This window comes from Muntiacus reevesi, chromosome 20 (assembly GCF_963930625.1).
Source record: "Muntiacus reevesi chromosome 20, mMunRee1.1, whole genome shotgun sequence".
Lineage (NCBI taxonomy): Eukaryota > Metazoa > Chordata > Mammalia > Artiodactyla > Cervidae > Muntiacus > Muntiacus reevesi.
Window position 1 is genome coordinate 28,572,928 of NC_089268.1, and position 19,320 is coordinate 28,592,247.

The 19,320-nt window shown below is 52.0% G+C and overlaps 5 protein-coding genes across 5 annotated transcripts; 2 read left to right on the plus strand and 3 right to left on the minus strand.

The window, feature by feature from the left end:
- Positions 1-76: 76 nt before the first annotated feature.
- On the minus strand, positions 77-3,476 carry MPIG6B (megakaryocyte and platelet inhibitory receptor G6b). The gene is made up of 6 exons (XM_065911961.1): positions 3,395-3,476; positions 2,862-3,197; positions 2,602-2,692; positions 2,204-2,244; positions 1,994-2,092; positions 77-1,868 (listed from the first exon to the last, which is right to left on the minus strand). Exons 1-6 carry the CDS (start codon positions 3,474-3,476, stop codon positions 1,795-1,797), a joined length of 723 nt encoding a protein of 240 aa, XP_065768033.1. The 3' UTR covers positions 77-1,794.
- Positions 3,477-4,732: 1,256 nt separating this feature from the next.
- LY6G6C (lymphocyte antigen 6 family member G6C) lies at positions 4,733-7,369 on the plus strand. Its single transcript, XM_065913193.1, has 3 exons — positions 4,733-4,861; positions 6,183-6,293; positions 6,745-7,369. Exons 1-3 carry the CDS (start codon positions 4,810-4,812, stop codon positions 6,957-6,959), a joined length of 378 nt encoding a protein of 125 aa, XP_065769265.1. The 5' UTR covers positions 4,733-4,809; the 3' UTR covers positions 6,960-7,369.
- Positions 7,370-8,191: 822 nt separating this feature from the next.
- On the minus strand, positions 8,192-10,029 carry LY6G6D (lymphocyte antigen 6 family member G6D). Its single transcript, XM_065912787.1, has 3 exons — positions 9,963-10,029; positions 9,721-9,867; positions 8,192-8,458 (listed from the first exon to the last, which is right to left on the minus strand). Exons 1-3 carry the CDS (start codon positions 10,015-10,017, stop codon positions 8,235-8,237), a joined length of 426 nt encoding a protein of 141 aa, XP_065768859.1. The 5' UTR covers positions 10,018-10,029; the 3' UTR covers positions 8,192-8,234.
- A 629-nt stretch (positions 10,030-10,658) lies between these two features.
- LOC136151830 (lymphocyte antigen 6G6e-like) lies at positions 10,659-13,160 on the plus strand. The gene is made up of 4 exons (XM_065913255.1): positions 10,659-10,782; positions 11,768-11,887; positions 12,568-12,693; positions 12,834-13,160. Exons 2-4 carry the CDS (start codon positions 11,836-11,838, stop codon positions 13,046-13,048), a joined length of 393 nt encoding a protein of 130 aa, XP_065769327.1. The 5' UTR covers positions 10,659-10,782; positions 11,768-11,835; the 3' UTR covers positions 13,049-13,160.
- Positions 13,161-14,772: 1,612 nt separating this feature from the next.
- LY6G6F (lymphocyte antigen 6 family member G6F) lies at positions 14,773-17,434 on the minus strand. Its single transcript, XM_065912786.1, has 6 exons — positions 17,377-17,434; positions 16,552-16,881; positions 16,204-16,467; positions 15,128-15,283; positions 14,933-14,999; positions 14,773-14,797 (listed from the first exon to the last, which is right to left on the minus strand). Exons 1-6 carry the CDS (start codon positions 17,432-17,434, stop codon positions 14,773-14,775), a joined length of 900 nt encoding a protein of 299 aa, XP_065768858.1.
- Between the last annotated feature and the right edge of the window lie 1,886 nt (positions 17,435-19,320).

Below are 19,320 nucleotides of genomic sequence, written 5' to 3' on the forward strand. Positions count from 1 at the left end.
TGAAACCCCAGGTTGGGATTAGTGCTGGGGAGGAGACCTCCTTCATTCATCAAACCCTCACTCTACACACCCTGACTCATTGTCCAGCCCTGTTGTGGGGGCTTGGGTACAAGATGGACAGGAAAGAATTTCTCTTGTGGGGAGCATGTACTGGGCAGAGAAGAGAAAATATGAGTGAGTCACTCACTGAATTTATCTAAATGTCAGATGATTCAGAGACTTGGAGATCAACAGCCTATCCCCGAGCTGATAGGAGGAAATGACATTTCCAGGGACATTCATTTTCACTCATTTACCGAGGCTTAGCAGTAAGAGAAAAAGGGTCAGTCTCCTGATATCAGGGAACTCACAGTACATGAAAATTTCTTATAAATTGAAATACAGGTTGTAATGGAACAATTCACAGGAGGCTGTTGCTATGAGAGAAATAAGGGGCTCCAGAGGGCATCAAAGTATATGCAGGAGTGGGCTAAGAGGGTCAAAAATAACTTCCCAGAAAAGATTACATTTGAACTGAGTCCTGAGGATAAATAAGAATTAGCCAGGCGCATGGTGAGGAGACAAAGGGCAATCCAGGAAGAAGGAACTGCAATGGGCACAGGCATATTTGTGGGCTGGGGAGAATTTCTCAAAGGCTGTCATGTTCTAGGCATCGAGTGACAGAGATAAGCCTGGAGGGTAAGTAGAATACTGTAACACCTTGAAACCAAGGCTGAGGGCCAGAACTGAAATGCTGCTGAAATGTAGGCGGTCAGGAGGTTAGCATTCAGGGAGATTCTGGTTTCAGTGAGGAGAGCAAGGGCAGGAGAATGAGATGAGCCTGTGGGAAATCCAGGGAGGAACTGAAGCGAGTACACTCAGGTGGCAGTGCTGGGCATGCAAAGCGTGTGGATCTGACAACGACATTAAAATAGACAGGACTTGGTTTATCATGTGGGAGTGAGAGGAAGGTGGTTACATGACTCCCACTTTCTGGCTTGGGCAACAGGGTTGATCAAGAGAAGATGCATGGAGGAAGGATTAAATAAGTGGCTTGGGAAATGACAGTGCATTGGCTTTTGGACCTGCTGTGTGCAAAATACCTAGGATCAGCCAGGCAGGGATGTCTGAGGGACAGTTTGGAAATCTCATATCAGAGATGGGAACTGGAGGGAATTCTGGGTGTTGTTTGCAGTTAAAGTAAAGGCTGAGGACTGGCTGTGGATGATAGCATCCTAGAAGAGGGAGAAAAGCAGATATTAAAAAGACAAACCTGGAATGGTGGGGAATACTGTGGGAATAGGGAGGAAGGAAAGGGAGTCCAGGAGGAAGACACCAACATTAAAAAAAAACAGCTTAAATAAGAGAGCAATCAAAGGTCAAGCCAGATGAATGGTAACAAAACATCTAGTGGGTGTGGCTATTAATACATCACTGGCAATCTCATGGAGACTGGTGAGTAGTAGGAGCAAGGAAAAAATGGAAGAGACAGGTGTAGGCCCTCGGTTCAAAGAGCTTGACTGTCAAGAGAAGTGAAGAGATAGGGCAACGATCTAGGAGTTGCTGGTGTCTTAAGGTGGGAAAATGGGTGTGAGAGACAGGGGTAAGGAAGGACCAAGATCAGCAGCAGAGATAGCCTGGAACCTAGGTCTCTCAACTCCCAGTCTAGTGCTCATTTCTATCCCATGGTGCCTTCCTTTGTCAGGTGAAGGGCCAAGAAGGGGAGGGGTGTAATGGAGATCTGGGAGCCCCCAGCTTGTGAGGTTTGCTGTAAAGGCTTCCCTTCAAACTACAACAGCATAGATGGTGGAGGCATCAGCAGGGACCACTGGGGACAGTCGGTTGGACCTTCTGAGGGCCATATGATCCAGGTCTGCGTAGAGCAGGCTCTGAAAGGCGGGGAGGAAGGCAGGAGGGTCTCAGAAGTCTGACTCCCCTGGGTATCCAGGCCTCTTTCTCCCTCCACTTGAGTCAAGGATTCTGGCCAACCCGCATCCCGCCCCCAAGTCCTTACCGGCTCCTGATCCAGGTCCCCTGACATCTTGGGCTCTTCCTCCTCTTCTGGCCTCTGGGGCTCGGCTTTCACGAGTGAAACTATGTGGGGGGGACAGAGCTGAAGGATTGAGAGAAGGTGACCAACTTGTCTGCTCCCGGCAAGGGCTCAGACTCAGACACTGGGTGGGGAATGTGCGGATAAGGAAAAGTGCGGGGGAGTTAGTCTCACCAAATCTGGGGGTTGGTCGAGGCGGATGAGGGGGCGAGCGCCTGTAAGGGATGGGTAAGAGTCTTTGAGAAGCACTAACCGTATCTTGCTTCGTTCTGGGCGCCCCCACCCCGGACGCGCCAACAACGACCCAGCCAGTTTCAGGCTGTGACCGGGAAAATAACGTAGGTTCCACCCCCACGGATACATCAACTCACGCGTGGAGCCTTCTCCGCCTCCAGCTTCGCCTCCTTAGCTATGGCTCCACCCACCAGTCCATGGCCTCGCCCCCCAGTTCTAACCTCCCCCACTCATCTCCAAACCACATCTGATCTAGCTTTGGTCTGCGAAAGTTCTGGGCCTGCCCCTCCCTCCTCGGGTCAAGACCCTTTCAATCAGGCTCCGCCTCTTGTGCTCACCTGCGCCGCCAGCAGGCCCAGCCCACTACTCCGAGGCCCAGCACCAGCCCAGCGCCCAGTAGCGGGATCAGAATCTGGGAATACGACGACCCTGGGGGAACGTTGGAAGCGGGGTGGGAGTAGTTGATGCCGAGGTCAGGGTGTGGGGACAGAGCGCTAGCCCCCCCGCCCCCCCCGCCCGGAGCCCCCAGCCGAGGCCTCTCTCCCTGCTGGGGGCGTGTGTCAGAGTTAGGTCCCTGCGCATGAAGGCATAGACCTACCCAGAGCTTTGCAGTAGGCCCGGTCTCCCAGCACATGAAGCTCCGTACGGCTCTCCTCGTCTTGGCGACCCTTGCAGATAAAGGTGCCCGAGTCCCCCGCGCTCAAGAGCAGCTCCAGTCTCCGGATACCAAGGTCCAGGGCATTTATGCGGCCAGCAAAGGGCTGGGCGGGAGACACGGTGGGGGTCCCACTCGGTGAGGCCCACAGGATCGGGCGGCGTCCTTTGGACAGGCCTTTGCAGGCCGGGAATCTAGGTGCCCAGACCCAACGGGTGGGTTGCGAGACCCCTATGCAGGAGAGATTCACGCGGTCCCCGGGATGGCCGTTCAGTGAAGCTATGGGAGGCCAGAGGCGTTGGTTGGTTAAGAGAAGACCATAGGGCAACACGACCCTCCCACTTAGTCTGATGCCTCTCCCGTGCTGTCTTGCCATCCTGGATCTTCCCATATACATCTCACCCTCCTGTCGCCCCTTCCTCCTGCCTCAGTCTTTCCTCCCCTCCCCCCATTGCAGCTTTACTGGGATGGCTTACCCCCTGGGTCCCCCTGGGCCCTCGACAGCAGTGGCAGCGGTAGCAGCAGCAGCAGCTGCAGCAGCTGCAGAACCAGGGTCATGGCTGGGATGTGGTGGGAAGAGGAGGGCAGTGAATCAGCGGAGGAGACCGGAGGGAAATCAAACGGGGGTGGAGGGGGAGACCGCGAGTCTGGGGGCACTGATAAAGGGTGGGGGAGGGGCCACCAGCTGCCCAGATCCCTCTGGGAATCCTCAGAGGCAAGTTCACAGCCCTTAACCAGTGCTCACTTAAAATGCATGCTGGGGTCCTTTACACAAGCACTTGGGCAGTCCTCAAATCTTGCATCGTAGCAGTTGCCGTGAGCACCACAATTTCTGGATTCTGGCTGTCTGAATTCAAACCTTGATTTCACTATCTACTAGCTGCGAGATGTGCACAAGTCACTTCTGTGAGCCTGTTTGCTCATCTGTAAAATGGGCATAAAGGCACCTACCTCATAGAGTATTTGGAGAACTAAATCAAATAATACATGGAAAACACCTAGAACAATGGCTGAGTCATAGGAGCACTATGTGCTTGCCATTATGACTATTCCTATTCCTATTTTAGCTGCTACCTCACCTCTCTATGCCCATTCTGTCCCTCCTGGCCCAAGGAGCCACACCCAACTGAGCAGGTTTTGGCTCGGGAGGTGCTTTGGAGCAGATGTACAGCCCCACACCCTCGGCCTTCACTGCACCAGAAGAACCAAGGCCAGGCCAAACCCAAGTGGAGCTAGGGCAAGGTCCTGAGAACCTTCAGGGGTCCTGAGGCAGCCCCTCCTTAACAGGCAGCTCCAGCCCTTGCCTCTGCTGCTATTACATCACAGAAACTCATGGTGACATCACAAACCCTACTCCTTCATCCTATGACTGAGCAGGGCTTGGGAAAACAAAGTGGGGGCTGAAGTGAGATGAATGCGATGCTTAATTCCTGCCTACATGCGGCTACCAGTGCCCCCCAGGGACCAAAATTTGGTAGTCAGCTGGGGCTGCATCCCATTGTCCATTTCCCAGGAACCAGGAGATGCTGCTACCACCCCAGCCACTATAACATCACAGGGGCCTTTAGTGATACTTCTCCAGAGGATTAGGCAGACAGAGATGTTACTCCTGGAGGCCAGGAGGGTGTGTCTTAGAGGAAACCAAGAAGCAAAATGGAGTTAGTCACTGCTGCACCTGCCCTCCCCACACCTGTCTCTCCCATCCCCATCCCACTCCTCCACTGGGTCCTGCTTAGCCCCTCCCTAAATGGGGAAGGAGGGGCCACCAGAGCCCAGGGAGGGAGGGACTGTTGTGATTATAAACTCCAAAAAGGCCACTCAAGTCCCAGAGCCAGAGTCGGATCCCTGAAGTCCTGCTGTGTCGGCTGCTGCCGTTCTCAGGACCCTCACCATGAGAGCCCTTCTCCTGCTCTCCTTGTCTGCTCTGCTCTGCTGGGTCTCAGGTGAGCCCCTGGGGCCCCTCAGGATGTGGTTCGCCTGGTCAGGATTTTTACACCCTGCCCCAGCCACTGCCCTACAGTACCCATGGATCCTAAGCGCCCTCGGACCCAACTGGCTTGGCTCTCCTGTGCCCCTGTGACAAGGTCCTTGCTCTGTTCTCCCCCATCTCCATCCTTCAGCTTCTTTCCCACCTCGAAAACCCACTCTTCTAACTGCCCAGGGTTACAGGTTCCTGGTTCCTCAATTCTCATAAACTCTCATTTCCAGTTCCCCTCCCAACCCCACTCCAGGATCCAGTTTACCTGCTTTCTCCTCTCTCCACCTGCACTCAGCCAGGGTGTCCTCCCAGAAACCTAAGCATCCGGCTGGGGCTTCTTTTGCCATCCATCCTCCCATCTACTCCATCAGGGACTTTGTGCTCTGTCCCTCAAGCAGGGGTCTTTCCTAGATCCCCTCCCCGCCCTGCTCCCCCCTGGGGTGCATACTTCCAGGGACACAAGCTCTGTGGAGGATTCCAGGGAGCCAGGGAGATTCCCCAGCCTTCTAGGGAATGTCAAGGTTGCTCACCCCAGGATGAGGTGGGTTTCACTGAGAGGCAATCACTGGGCTCCTCCACCCATGGCCTGAACTCTTCCTTCTCTCAAACCTTGAATCAGATGTGGCAGGAACCTTGGGGCTGCCACCTTCTGCGCTCATCCTCTCCATTTTGGTAAAGTGCTCAGATCTATTCTGATGATCTGCCGCTCAGATACTACTCCTTTCTGTCGGAGACCTACCAGGGTGGGAGGATTTATTCTGGGTCTGCTTCCTCTTCCCACACCCTTGGTGGCCTCAGGAGGTAAAGAATGCTTTGCTTAACTGCCCCCCTGCCCCCCCCCGTGACTTTCTTGCCCGCCTTGAGTTCCAAGCCATTCCTGCAAGTGTTATAACCTCCACGATTGATTTTTACTTTGAATATTTCTTCCTATTTCATCTCTTCATCTGTAACCTTCTGAATTCCTTCATCTCCTCCCTAGACACCTACACATTCCTTCCCAGTGGCAGTCTCACATTCCATCCGCCCCCAGCCCCATTGTTGGTAACTGCCCCCCTTGACTCATCTCCAGATGGGTTGGAGTGAAGAAAGATGTTTAGGGTGTGGGCCATTCACAGACCAACTCCACCCTCACCCACTTCAACATTTTTTTTGCATCCCTTACCTGTTCTGTCCCTAGCAGACCAAACAGGTCAGAATCCCAACTTGACTGACTCCTCTCCAACCCCACCCACCAGCTTGGCTCATTCCTTGGTGAGTCATATATTCTGTCACTTGTGTCTTCCCAGCTGATATTCGATGTCACTCCTGCTACAAGGTCCCAGTGCTGGGCTGTGTGGACCGGAAGTCCTGCCGCCTGGAACCAGGACATCAATGCCTGACAACCCATGCATACATCGGTACCATCCCCTTCTTCAGTGGGGAAGGGGGCCAGTGGGGGACTCTATGGCTGGGGCTCAGGTGGAACAGAGAACTACAGCAATGATAATATTTGGCCAAGGATTACTGTTTCCCAGGCACCATCCTATATCTTTACATGGATTGTTTAAATTTATATTCATGACATCCTATGATGTGGATGCTATTATTATATTGAGGAAGCAGTCTCTGAAAGAGACAGGAACAGATCCAAAGCCTCATGGGCAGCAAATGATAGGCCCAGGATTGGGGTGAGGGGGCAGGGTAAGGAAGTGCAGGAGAAAGCTTAGACTGAGAAGAGATACAGAAGGGCAGGGCCAGGGGCAGGGTTGGGAAGGCTGGAGCCTGAATGGGGTGCATGGGGTGGGGAGACAGGCCCAGGCATGCCAGATGCCTGTCTTTACTAACCTCTTTGCTCCCTCCTAACCCCAGGGAAGATGTGGGTTTTCTCCCGACTCGACTGTGGCACACCAGGAGAGCCCTGTAAGCCGGGGGTCAACCAAACCAACCAGAAGGGGGGCCTGACCTATAACACCACCTGCTGCAGCCAGGACAACTGCAATAGCCCAGCCCCTCGGCCCACGCCAGCCCTGACCCTTGTCTTCCTCACCTCCTTGGCTGGCCTTGGCTTCTGGCTATTGCACTGAGACTGGTTCCATGGCTGCCCCTCCTCCCATCTGCCTTCGCCTGAGCCTCTCTTCTTGTGTCTCCATACACCCTGCTTCCCTTTGCTCAGAAAAGCATCTCTCCAGATGCTTCATACTGCTTTAACTAGACAGCGATCTCTCCATCCATCTTTCCACCCATGCCCTCCACTCTGCTTTCCCAGAGACCCTTCCCATTTCCCTCGACACCACTCCAGATCCTCCACTGCCTCCAGGGAGAGCTCCCCACTTTGCTTCCTGCGCTCTCCCATGCTCTGTGTGAAGAGCAATTGGAATCTGGGCCTGAAATGGGAGTTCTGTCCTGTCTCCAGTGAAGGCTGCCAGGAAGCACCTGATAACCTCACCGTATAAGCTGACACTTCAAATCCTGGCTCCCATACATACCTCATCCCCATGCCCACCCCTTTCCATTCCAAGTAATAAATGTGTAAAGTCGATCTATTGTGTGTGTATTGTCAGAAGATCTATTGTCAGTAGCCCCCCTCCCAGGAAATAACACTCTCAGCCCCAACCCTCACCAAAGGGCCCTTCCGGGAGTTTCGCTGGGAGGCCAGGGTTGGGACAAAGGGAGAAACGGGTTTTTCAGACCTGTCCTTTCTTCCAGTGTCTGGGGGTGGCCCAGTGTTTGCAGAAACAGTCTTTATCCTATGTTTAGGCCACACCTGTGTTGTACTGCCAAGAAGGAGGTGCAAGCCTGACTTGCAGGCTCCCAGAACGGGTAGGAGAGTTGCACAGGGATGGGACCTGGGACCCTCCTTCCAGGCCTCAGTCCCTCAGGTTAGAGTCAGAGGCCTCACCTGGCCTAGTAGGTGGGGCACCAAGGCACTGTTCTGCCACAGGGTTTACATTTTCTTTCTCAATTCCAAATAGTCATATTGGGAATCAAGTTGCCAATGGGGGGAAGGGGAACAAGCCCAGACAACCAGACTCACTGATTCCTGGTGGCCAGCCCAGAGCCCGCTCCCCTCCGTGATCCTTGTTGCTAAGGAAGACTCTCCCTGGCAACAGGTAGGAGTCACTTAGGGCAGATTCTCCATTGTCCTTTGGGGTTTAGTTGGTTAAGAAGTGTACCACTGTAACTAAGTCCACTGATCCTTGATAACCCCTAAACTAGAGCCTGGATGCCCCTGCATTACCCCTTCAGCCCTCCTATCAACAAAAGATGGAATTTTCCAGTCAGCTCTGGGGTGGTCGATAGATTTTAATGGCTCACAGATCTCCTTTATTTCCTTGCTGCCTTCTCCACCCCTGCTCCCATTACCCTCTCCAGAGTCCTGGCAATAGCCAGACCAGCGTGGTGACTGCTGCAGCCACGATGCTCACGGGGGCTGAAGTGCTCGCCACAGCACCGTTGCACAGGTCGCCGACGCAGCAGTCCCTGTGGGTCGTATAAGTCACGTCTCCCACCACTTCTGTCTCCACTCGATTGCAATGATGGGCTGCCACGCAGGCTGGATGGTGATGAATCAAGGTCACTGAGGCTGAGAGAGAAAATGAGACTGGGGTGTTGAACTGGCTTGAGGACTTGCCTTTTGGGGCAGAGCAGATATGATTTCAAGGAGCCCAAAGGGATCCTCCGCCCCCTCAAAATACACCTCCCTGAAAACAAGTGATCAGAGTTAACATGCTGACATCGTGAAGCCCTAACAGCATCCACTGAAAGGGACGAACATCACTTCTTTCCCAAAACTCAGGACCTCAGTCTAATCATGAGAAAATATCAGGTTAATCCAAATTGCAGGAAATCTTTAAAATAACACATCAGTGTCAAGTATCAGAGATCAAGTAAAAGTATCAAGATCAAGAAATACAAAGAAAAGAAAAAAAAGTGTCAATATCATGGAATCAAAGGAAGACAGCACTGTCACAGAGAGGTGACAACTAAGATAGGAAAGCAAAAGGCGGTAGATCCTGGATCCGAAAAAGGACATGAAAGGGAGAACAGGCTCCATTGAGTAAGGTCTGTAGATTAGTCCTTCTGAACCAGTGTTATTTTCTGATTTTGCTAATTGTACTGCAGTCGTATGGGCTTCCCAATTGGCTCAGTGGTAAAGAATCTGTCTGCCAATCCAGGAGATGCAGAAGATGAAGATTTGACCCTTGGGTTGGGAAGATCTCCTAGAGATGGAAATGGCAACCCACTCCAGTACTCTTGCCTGGAAAATTCCATGGACAGAGGAGCCTGGTGGGCCGCAGTCCACAGGGTCACAGAGAGTCAGACACAGCTAAGCGACTAAGACACTGACCACACACACACTATGGTTATTTAAGGCAGTAACATTAGAGGAAGTTGGGTAAGGAGATACAGTGCTAACCTGTACTATTTTTGAATAAAATTAACTTTTCTGTCAATCTAAAATTATTTTAAAATTTAAAACATTAGAATATACATACACACATACCTCCCTGGTCCTTAGCTGATGCCTGAGAGTAGGAGTTTGGTTGAATATTTCGGTCCCTACCCTCAAGGTAGAGAGGCTTTTTCAACCATTTGTGAGTACATGGGCTTATGAGTCTCTTTCTGGAGGGTAAAGAGGAGGGAGGTGAGGTCACGCAGACAGCAGGCTTCCGGGGGCTCAGTGCCAGGAGCCAGAAGGGGCTCCAGGCCGCTTCATTCTGACAGCGGCACCATCTGCCCAGAGCTCGACTGAGCCTGGAAGGTTCTGGAAGCCAGAAGGACTGAAGTAGTAGGGGCTGGAGGCAGGGAGGGTCTGGGAGGAAGGGGGACACCCTGAGGACTCACGGTTTCCAGACAGCTTGGTCTGTGCCAGGTCTGGTTGGGGTTTGCGCTCCAGGAAGCCGCAGCGTTCGCCCTCTCCGCAAGTAGTCACCGTCTCTTTGCAGGAGCCACTGGGACCTCCACCGCAGTCATAGCACCGCATGCGGTTTCCTGGTGGGAGAGAAAAGGTGCTGGACCGGGCGCTCCGGAGGTGGCTGGCACAGGGCGACAGGCCTGTGTGACAGGCGCCCCGGCTCCCTCCTTACCCAGGGCAGCCCCCAGCAGGGTGCTGAGCAGGATCCCAGCAAATAGGGGGTTCATTGCGTCTGCCTGTGTCTGTAGCACCTCTCCCTCCCTCCCACCCCCCTCCCTGGTCTCCCCTTTGCCAGCCTTTTATCCCTGTTGCCTTTGGCTTTATAGGGCAATAAAAAGGGAGGAAAGAGTCTGTCTCCCCTAGAAGGCACCGAGGCCCCAATAGGGACAGGTAGGCCCCCCTGGGGGAGGCCTTCCCAGGAGAGAAAGAGCACTCAGCATCCTCTGATGTCCCTGAACTCCTCCATCTCAGAAACACTTCTAAGATAGTGGCCCCAGAACTCCCAGGGGTCCCTAAGACCCTTTCAGAGAGTCCTGGACAGTCTTCCTTTTCCAACTACATATCTGTCAGATTTTCTTCATATATTCAATCAAAATCCCAACAGGCTGAATGCAAAAGCAAATGTGAAAACCCAGCCATCTTCTACTTCTTCTGTTAAGCCCCATATTAAACAGATTCCCCAAAAGGTAAAGAAATGCCACTCTTCTCACTATACTGTTGGGAAAGACATTATTTTTCACAAAAATGTGTTTTGTTAACACGTAACAGTTTCTGACCACTGTGTGGGTCTTCCCTGGTGGCTCAGTGGTAAAGAATCCCCTGCCAAAACAGGAGATGCACATTCCATCCCTGGGTGGGGAAGATCCCCTGGAGGAGGAAATGGCAACCCACTCCAGTATTCTTGCCTGGAAAATTCCATGGACAGAGGAGCCTGGAGGTTCATGGGGTCGCAAAGTGTCAGACACGACTTAGGGACTAAATGACAACAACAGGTTTATTGCTTTATATTTTTATTTTTATTGCTTTATTTTTTTAATGAATCTGTTAAAATGTTCTGCTTTGATTTCTCAACTAGCAAATATTGATATAACTTACATAATAAGAACTCTTTGGGGGCTTCAGTAATTTTTTTTTTTTTTTAGTAATTTTTGCGTGTAAAGAGGTCCTGAGATTAAAACATGTTTTTGAAATCTGCTACTCAATGGATACCTGTGTCTCCTCTGTCTCACCCCCCACCCCATCTGCCTCTGACTCCTGGTAGTCTGCTCTGATTCCCCAGGTGCTGACTCTTCTCCCCAGTCTCTTAAGCCCCAGTCTTCCAGACTCTACCCCCGACCCAAATCTTATCCCTCCCTTCTTTCCTAGTCTTTCTGAACCCTACCCCTGCACCAGTGGAAATACATCAGTCCCTCTGGCCTCACCCATGATTAACTATTTTCTCTAATGTAGTAAAGCTGGGAGAGATAATTATGGGGTATGGATGTTGAAGCTTGGGGGATCAAAGGGATGGGCAGCTAGGTGGGGTCCCTAGCTGCGTGTGCAGGTGGGTGGGTGGGTGGGGGCTTGCTGAGTCCACACTCAAACACCACTCGCAAACAGATCTGGGCCAGGGCTGTTTAGGAGAGTGACCTTAAGAGACTTAAATGCACAGCAGGGAAAGACAGACAAACAAAAACAAGAAGATGTGAGAGCAAAGAGCAGCTTGAGACAAGGGGAGGGAGGGAGAGGAGGAGGGAAAGTGACAGACGCTGACAGACACCATTCGAGAGAGCGACAGATGAAGCCAAGAGTAAGCTGCAAGAATAGAGAAGACCCTCAGGGCAAGAGCAGGCTCCAGTAGGAGGCAGGGAGGGTGTGAGAGCTTCCGGGCCAGGAACTCTCCTGTGTCAGGCTGTTGAGTCTGGTCCCCGTTCCGCCTCACCCTCAGATTCACTCCCTAGGTGTGTTTGTTTACTGGTTCCTCCCTGTCTCACTCAGATGCTCCAGCTCTAGGATCTCAGGGTGCAGATCACATTCTCCCAGACTCCTGAGCCCCGGGTACAGACATGGATACCTCCAGCATCTTCCTCTGCATCCTTTCCCTTGGTGGGGCACTGGGTAAGGGTGAGCTGGAGAATCCTTGGGGAGCAGGGTAGGGCGGTGGTGGTGGCAGGGGTTTGTGGAGAAGCCTGAGAGCTAGCGGTAGGGGGGTGAGGGAAAAGGTGCTGACCTATGCTGAGGAGAGAGCTGTAGGGGGTTTGGAAAGAAGGGAATGGTCTCAGGCCAGCCTGATGAGGTGGAACAAGAAAGATTTCCTTTCAAAGGCATTTGAGAATAACTGTCTCTTCCTTGTGGCATTTTTGACAATCCTGTCTCCCCTGACCCTTATCTCACCTCTTGCTTCTTTGCTGGGCACCTTGGTCAATGTTAATTCCTATTTTCTCATCCGACTCGGCACCATCTGCTTAACTTCTCCACTGGCACCCCCTCCTGGCTCCGGCCTGGCTTTTTGTGTCATTCTCTGTGTTCACCTCCGATTCTCTTGGCTTCTGTTCATGTCTATGTATTTCTCGCATGCTCCCTATATCCCTTGTGCCTCTCTGTCTTTTCCTCTTCGTGCATGATCTCCACTCCCTTCTCTTTTTCTACTTCGGTCTGCTTCTCCCTCCATTTCACCGCTCCTCTTTCCCCACTTTGTGTATCACCTCTGTCTGTGCAGCCCGTTCCCGAATCCGGGCTGGGCCTCTCACCTGTCTTGTTTGCCTCTACTCCCTGCTTGATCACCACGGACTCCACAGGTCTTACCACCTCCTCGGCCCAAAAACAGCTCCACTGTTACACCTGCAACTTTGCCAAACCCTGCTACCCGGTTCCGACCAAGTGTCAGGATGATGAAGTTTGTGGCATCAGTATTGGTACCTCAGGTAGGAGGACTCTGGTCTGATGGACGTTCCTTAGATCTTCCCCACAGCCATCCACCCCACCTTTCCTGGGACCCCCTTGGCCCTTGCCTCCTTCCTGCCCGACCTCAGCTTCCCCTCCCCCAACCACCTCTGTCCCATAGCACAGAACGAGGTCATCGAGCGGAGGGGCTGCCTCCCAAGGGCCGAGTGCTCCCTGCAGGGCCACACCACCTACTGGTCCCGCTCCTACACTCTCCGACACCACTGCTGCGAGCAGGACCTGTGCAACTCGGCTACCATGCCGCGTCAGCTCCCCAGCCTCCTCCTCATCACGCTGCTCGTCCTGGTGGCCAGCTTCACTTGGGGAGGCCACTAGCCTCCAGTTCAAGACTCTTCCACTGTCACTGCGGCCCTGGCAACACCTGCACAGAGATCTTTGGAGATCTGCCCAAGAGCCTGACTGTGTACAGAGCTCTCAGATCTGTGGGCCCCACACCTTCACAGGCCCTTCCCCAAACCTGATTCCTCTGGCTGGGCATTGCTCCAGCCCCTAGCTGCCCAGAGGTACGTGCCCAGAGCCCAGCCTCATAAAGAAGCTGTGGTCTAAATCCTTGGCCTTTTCTAGATGTTTGTTTCTGATGCATTCTGTAATCCCCAGCTCTCTGGCAAGGCAGGTGTTTGAAGGATCTGGGGGTCCCAGGCAAGGGGATTGAAGGAGCATCAGGTGTGATGAGGAAGACAGTCCTGCTAGGAAAGATTAATTTGGAAGATCAGGGAGGAGGGCTTGGGGAACTATGAAAAGTAAATGTAATAAAAGTGCTATCTGGAAGGTCAGTAACACTGCTCTTTATGTGTGTGTGTGTGTGTGTGTGTGTGTGTGTGTGTACCTGTGCAGGCACACGTGCTATCTCTAACAGCAAGCTAGAGCTGCTTAGCGAGTTGGGCTGGGGTGCTGGCACCGGAACCACGACTTTCACTTCACCCTCCATCTGTCGTTGGCGTCCTCCTTCTTGCCAATAGCTTACTTAAGCCACTGCAGCGTAAAGGTTTTTAGGTGACACAGTCAAGAACGCTTTTTTCCAGTGAAGCCCAAGCTTGAGCAGATCACAAAGGGGCCCTTGTGGAGTGGTGAGGGTGTGGCTGGGAGGCCAGCTCCATGCTGCCTGAGACCAGGAGCACCAACACCCTCTCCCATTCCACAAGCCCAGACTTGTTGTTCACTGATCACCCAACACGCAGGGCCCAGTTACACACCCCGCCAGGGAATTCACTCACCCACCACTGTGGACACTCCCTCTGCCCAGGGAGATAGCTTATGTGTGACTTGTGGGGCCCCCAGGACGATAAGCTGTGCCCTGCTCCGGATGCCACAGGATAAGGAGGGGGAGCGCCTATGATAAGGAGGGAACTGTGGGGTAGCGGCGGGGCAAGGGCACCCCCCACCCGTCCTGACAGTTCCCTCCCCTTCCATCTGAGGAAGTCTGGCGTCTGATTAGAGGTGCTGGTTCTCTCTCAATTTCTTCTTTGTGAGGATGAGATGGCAGTGAGGATCTGGCTTAATTTAGAGGTGAGTCTTCTTTCCATTCTTCTGTCCTTCAATCCTCCCTTTTCATACTTCCAATTTTCTTCTCTTTCTCCATCTCTTCCCTTTTCCTGTGACTTGAGCCTCTTTCCCTTCCTCTTCTTCAGTTTCTACCGTTTGTCCTTTGGTACCCCTGTAACTGATTCTCTACCACTGCTCAAGTCTCTGGATTCCTGTCTCCTTTCCCCCTCCTACCTCTCCCCAGCCCCTGCCAGTTACCCCAGGCTCCCCTGAACTCTATGGTACTGCAGCCTCAGGGCCACCCCTCCACTGGCTACTGTTAGACAGGAAACCACACCCTTTCATAGGTGACATCATGGAATAATGCTTCTTCTTTCCTTCAGCCCCCAGCCCCTTAACACACACACACACAGACACACAGAGCTTGGCTGGAGACCAACTGGACAGTGAAATAGCACTCCCAGCCCCTGCCCCCTTGCCAAGGTTTTCAGGAATCCTTCAGGTGCCAGATGGCCAGGGAGTCAGCAGGTCACACTTCCTAGCAGATGTCCTCGAGGTCACCTGGTTTTAGGGGCAGGTGGGCTGTGGGTTTTGCAAAGCAGAAAGACAGATTAAGGATACTTCCATCCTCCACCTCCTCAGGAACCAACATCCCATCCCCACCCCAACTTCAGTCTCCTCCGGGATTTAAGCCTCTGCCCCCTAGTAGCTCCTCACCTGAGATGGGCCAAATGGATGTTCTCATAGACCTGGATCTCGGGTTTGAACTGAGGAAACGAGGCATCTGGAGAGATAAAGCCGTATGAGGTGCAGCAGAGAAGTCACCAGGTGACTCAGAGCTGTCTTCCTTACCCCACCTTCTCCCCTAGAGAAGAAGGGTAGAGAGGCAAGACCTGGGAAGGAGGGACTCACTTCTGTGTTGAGCCCCCTGGGCCCTCTGCCTCCAGAGCATGACGCCGAGGACCACGATTGTGAACCCCTGGCCCACAGTGAGCAACAGCGTCAGGATCCAGGCCACATGCCAGTCTGCGGAAGGGACACAGAGGGCAGGGGAGGCATCCATGGAGGCTGCAGTTAAGGGCAGGACAAGAGGGATTGGGAGGGAGGCTGGGAGGGGAGTCTGTCTCTTGTGCCCCAAAGAGAGGCTTTCCTCCCATAGTTTGGTGGGTTTTTCCAAAAGAAGACTTCCTTGCCCCCACTATCCACTACCCCACTTGGCCTCTCACCCTGACCTCATGAGCCAACATTGATAAAGAATGGTGGTGCCCCCCAGGCTACACATGGATGGCTAACTCTGGGTTGGACCATCAACCATAACTGTGATTTTTTTCCTCATGCCCTACACAGTAATTCACCCTTTTAAGAAAATAAGAAAGTGCCTTGTTTATTCATTCTTCCATTCATCTACGCCATAGGCATTCATTGAGTGTCCACCACATGCCAAACCCCAGATTAGGTGCTAAGGAATGTAGAGGGAGATAAAACCCCATCACTGCCCTTTGCTTACCAAAATAATGGCCATTTGCTCCTCCCTCCTGCCTTGTGAATGGGTTATTCTACATCCAATAGCATTCTTTCTCTGTATAATGGACTTCTTATTGTAAAACAATTATATATTTTTTCTCCTTCTGCCTCCACCATCAATGGGCCATTATAACATTGGTGCATATATCCTTTCTTCAACAAACAACTGCCCCAGCAGTAATTCTTACTTTCTTCCTTTCTGCTAAAGGATATTCCACAAAAATCATAGATTATCCTATTTCTAAACAAAGGCGTGTTCCACCAGAATTCTTCTTCTCTCTGTTGGCTTATGGTCTATCCGATGAGAAAGCTGGCTTAACCAACTCCCTTTTCTGTTATGGATTCAATCAAGGAAAAAAAAAAAAGCCCTCCTCCTACAGGCAGTGGAGGAAAATAACAGCCAATAACAGATTTGTCTAGCTAGCAGTAGGGGATGTACTGGAGGCAAAAATCTCTTCCCTTACCTGCCAGGCTAAAGCTGATCCCTTTGTTCTGAGGTGCGAGGCAGCGGATGATTCCTGGTTTACGTGCCCTGGGCTCAGGAAGCCCCTCTCCAGGACACACCAAGAGCAGGGTAGCCCCATCACCCCAGAAGGACTGCACATCACCCTTCGAAGGACCTTTCCCCTCCTGCCAGGTCACAGACTCCAGGCTCCTGGCAGGGATCACAGAGCACAGGAGGACAGAGCAGGAAGATCCATCTGCAGCCCTCGCAGAGAACTGGGATCCTGGAGGGAGAGAGGGACTCCTCAGCTCTTTGCCTGGACTTCCCTGGCTCCCAGTGACCCCTAGTCTGCAGGCCCCCCACTCACCTCTGAGCACGGAGACGTCATACACCCTCCAGTTCTGGTACCTGTAGCGCTGACCCAGCACGGCGCACCAGTACCGCCCGGCGTCTCCTGCCTTGGACCCCTCCAGCCACAAAGAGTAGTTTCCCAGCAGTTTGAGCCTGGATTCCCTTCTGGGCTTCCCAGGGTCTGGGGAGGGCCTGGCCACTTGGACGTGGGCCACTAAAGCAGTGGAGGAGCCTGCTGCCGGGCTGCGAAACCAGGACAGGAATTCATCCCCATGCAGGGCAGGTGGTGATGGACATGGCAGCTCCAGTGCCTCCCCCAAGACCACATAGATGGCCTGGATGCTATCTGTGGGGAGGGGGCTGTGTGAGACCAGAGACCTCCATCAGGTCTGCGATCCCACCCCTCCACCTCCCACTCCTGGCTTCCTCCCTTCTGGTACCCCAGCACTGGGGCTGACTGTGAGCTACTTTCTCAAGTGACAGCTACAAAAAAGTAAGGTGGAGAGAAGAGGGTAAGGCTCTCTCCACTTCTCCTCCAGCGACTGCAGGGATCTGAGGATAGGAGGGCAAAGGCTGGAATAGCTGACAAATGCCCGTGTCCCTTCCTTTCGCTTTTCCTCTTCTGGATGAGCATTTACTTGTCCGCTCTTATTTTCTAAAGGTGCCTGATCTGGACCCTCACTGACTCTGAATCTTTCCTAACATTAGAGGCAGGGGGAGGTCAACTGGGATAGATCTATCTTCTTGAGCCAAACACCTTCCCAGACCCCTAAGGAGAAATAGCAGCAGTCCCTCCCGACCCTTTGGAGAAGTGAAGAATCCCCCTACCCCTGCTCCTTACCTGCTTCAGCCTGGGGAAGCCCACAGAGGAACAGAAGGAGGAGGAATAAGACAACCATGGGGAGAGCTTATCAAGTTCTCTTGCCTGGGACCTGCTATTCCCAGGGAGGAAACTGAGCCCAGATAAAAGCCTATATTCCCCAGTCTGGAATGACATGGGCCTCTGAGCGGGATGGGAATGCCGGGGAGATAAAGCCCAGCTGAATGTCCACTGGGGAAAAAGTAGCAACCACCTTTCCATGCCAAGAAAGGACCAGTTCAGGCCGCTCCAAGCATAATCTCCTCACCCTTCAGACTCCACACGGGCTGAAGAACTCAGATCAAAGACTCTCAGTGCTAAGAAACCTGTGCAGGGACTTGTCTGGTGGTCCAGTGGCTGAGACTCCACACTCTGAATGCAGGGGGCCCAGGGTTCTATCCCTGGTCAGGGAACTAGATCCCACCTGCTGCAATGAAAGATCCTGCATGCCACACTATTCATAAAAAAAAAAAAGGTCCCGCAACTAAGACCCAGTGCAGCCAAATTAATTAATTAATTAAAATAAATTTAAAAAGGACTTCCCTGGTGGTATAGTGGTTGAGAATCTGCCTGCCAATTCAGGGGACATGGGTTTGATCCCTGATCTGAGGGCTTAGTTGGTAGTCTGCCTGCAATGTAGGAGACCCAGGTTCAATCCCTGAGTCAGGAAGATCCCCTGGAGAAGGAAATGGCAACCCACTTCAGTATTCTTGTCAGGAAAATCCTGTGGACAGAGGAGCCTGGCAGGCTACAGTTCATGAAGTCACAAAGAGTCGGACATGACTGAGTAAGTAACACCTTCACTTTCTGGGAAGGTCCCACATGCAGTGGGCTAACTCAGCCCTTGGGGACAACTACTGAGCCTGTGTTCCAGAGCCCATGCCCCGAAACAAGAGAAGCCTGTGTACTGCAATTAGAGAGTAGCCCCCTCTCATCGCAATTAGAGAAAGCCCTCATGCAGCAACAAAGACCCAGCACAACCAAAAATAAATAAATAAAAAATTTAAAAATTATAAAAACAAAGAACTACTAAAAAATTTAAAAAAAAAAGAAGAGAGAGAAGAAGCCTGTGCAGAAGAGGTCATGGCTGTCCACCTCCCATCAGTCTGAAAGTACATTCCGTGTTCTCTCCTCCAATTCAAGAGACTAGCCACGAGGGAAGAAGCTGAGTCTTCATGTTGGTTTCCAGGGAATCCAGCGCAAGTCAGCATACTCAGTCAGAACTCCCTAAATGACTGAGAATGACTTCCTTTGTGGCTGCCTGGCACATTCCAGACTGCTTCTGAGCCCCTGATGAGTATATTAAGTCGTTACTCAAGGAGAAGAATAGCAGGGGCCTAGAGAAATCACTGATTTATCCCTTTGCCCCAGAGAGGATTCTCTTAAGGTAGCTCTTCATATTGCTCTCATAGTGTCTTAATGTGTTATTTATTTTTAAAGGCTATTTTTGAAATTGTTTTTGATGAACTATTTCATACACACCAAATACTACATCTAACATACAACTGAACAATGGCTAAATAAACTGTGGTATATTCACATAACGATAGCAACAAGAATTAACAAGTCACAATAATATGCAACAAGGCTGAATCTCACAAACATAAGAGTAAAGTCCGAAACATAGGGCACGTACTGTATGATTCCATGTATATAAAGTTTGCTGTTGTCGCTTAGTCACTAAGTGATATTTGACTCTTCTGCGACCCATGGACTGTAGCCCACCAGGCTCCTCTGTCCATGGGATTTCCCAGGCAAGATTACTGGAGTGGGTTGCCATTTCCTTCTCCAGGGGATCTTCCTGACCCAGGGCTTCCCTGGTGGCTCAGATGGTAAAGAGTCTGCCTGCAATGCAGGAGACCCAGGTTCAATCCCTTGGTGGGGAAGGTCCCCTGGAGAAGGAAATGGCAATCCACTCCAGTATTC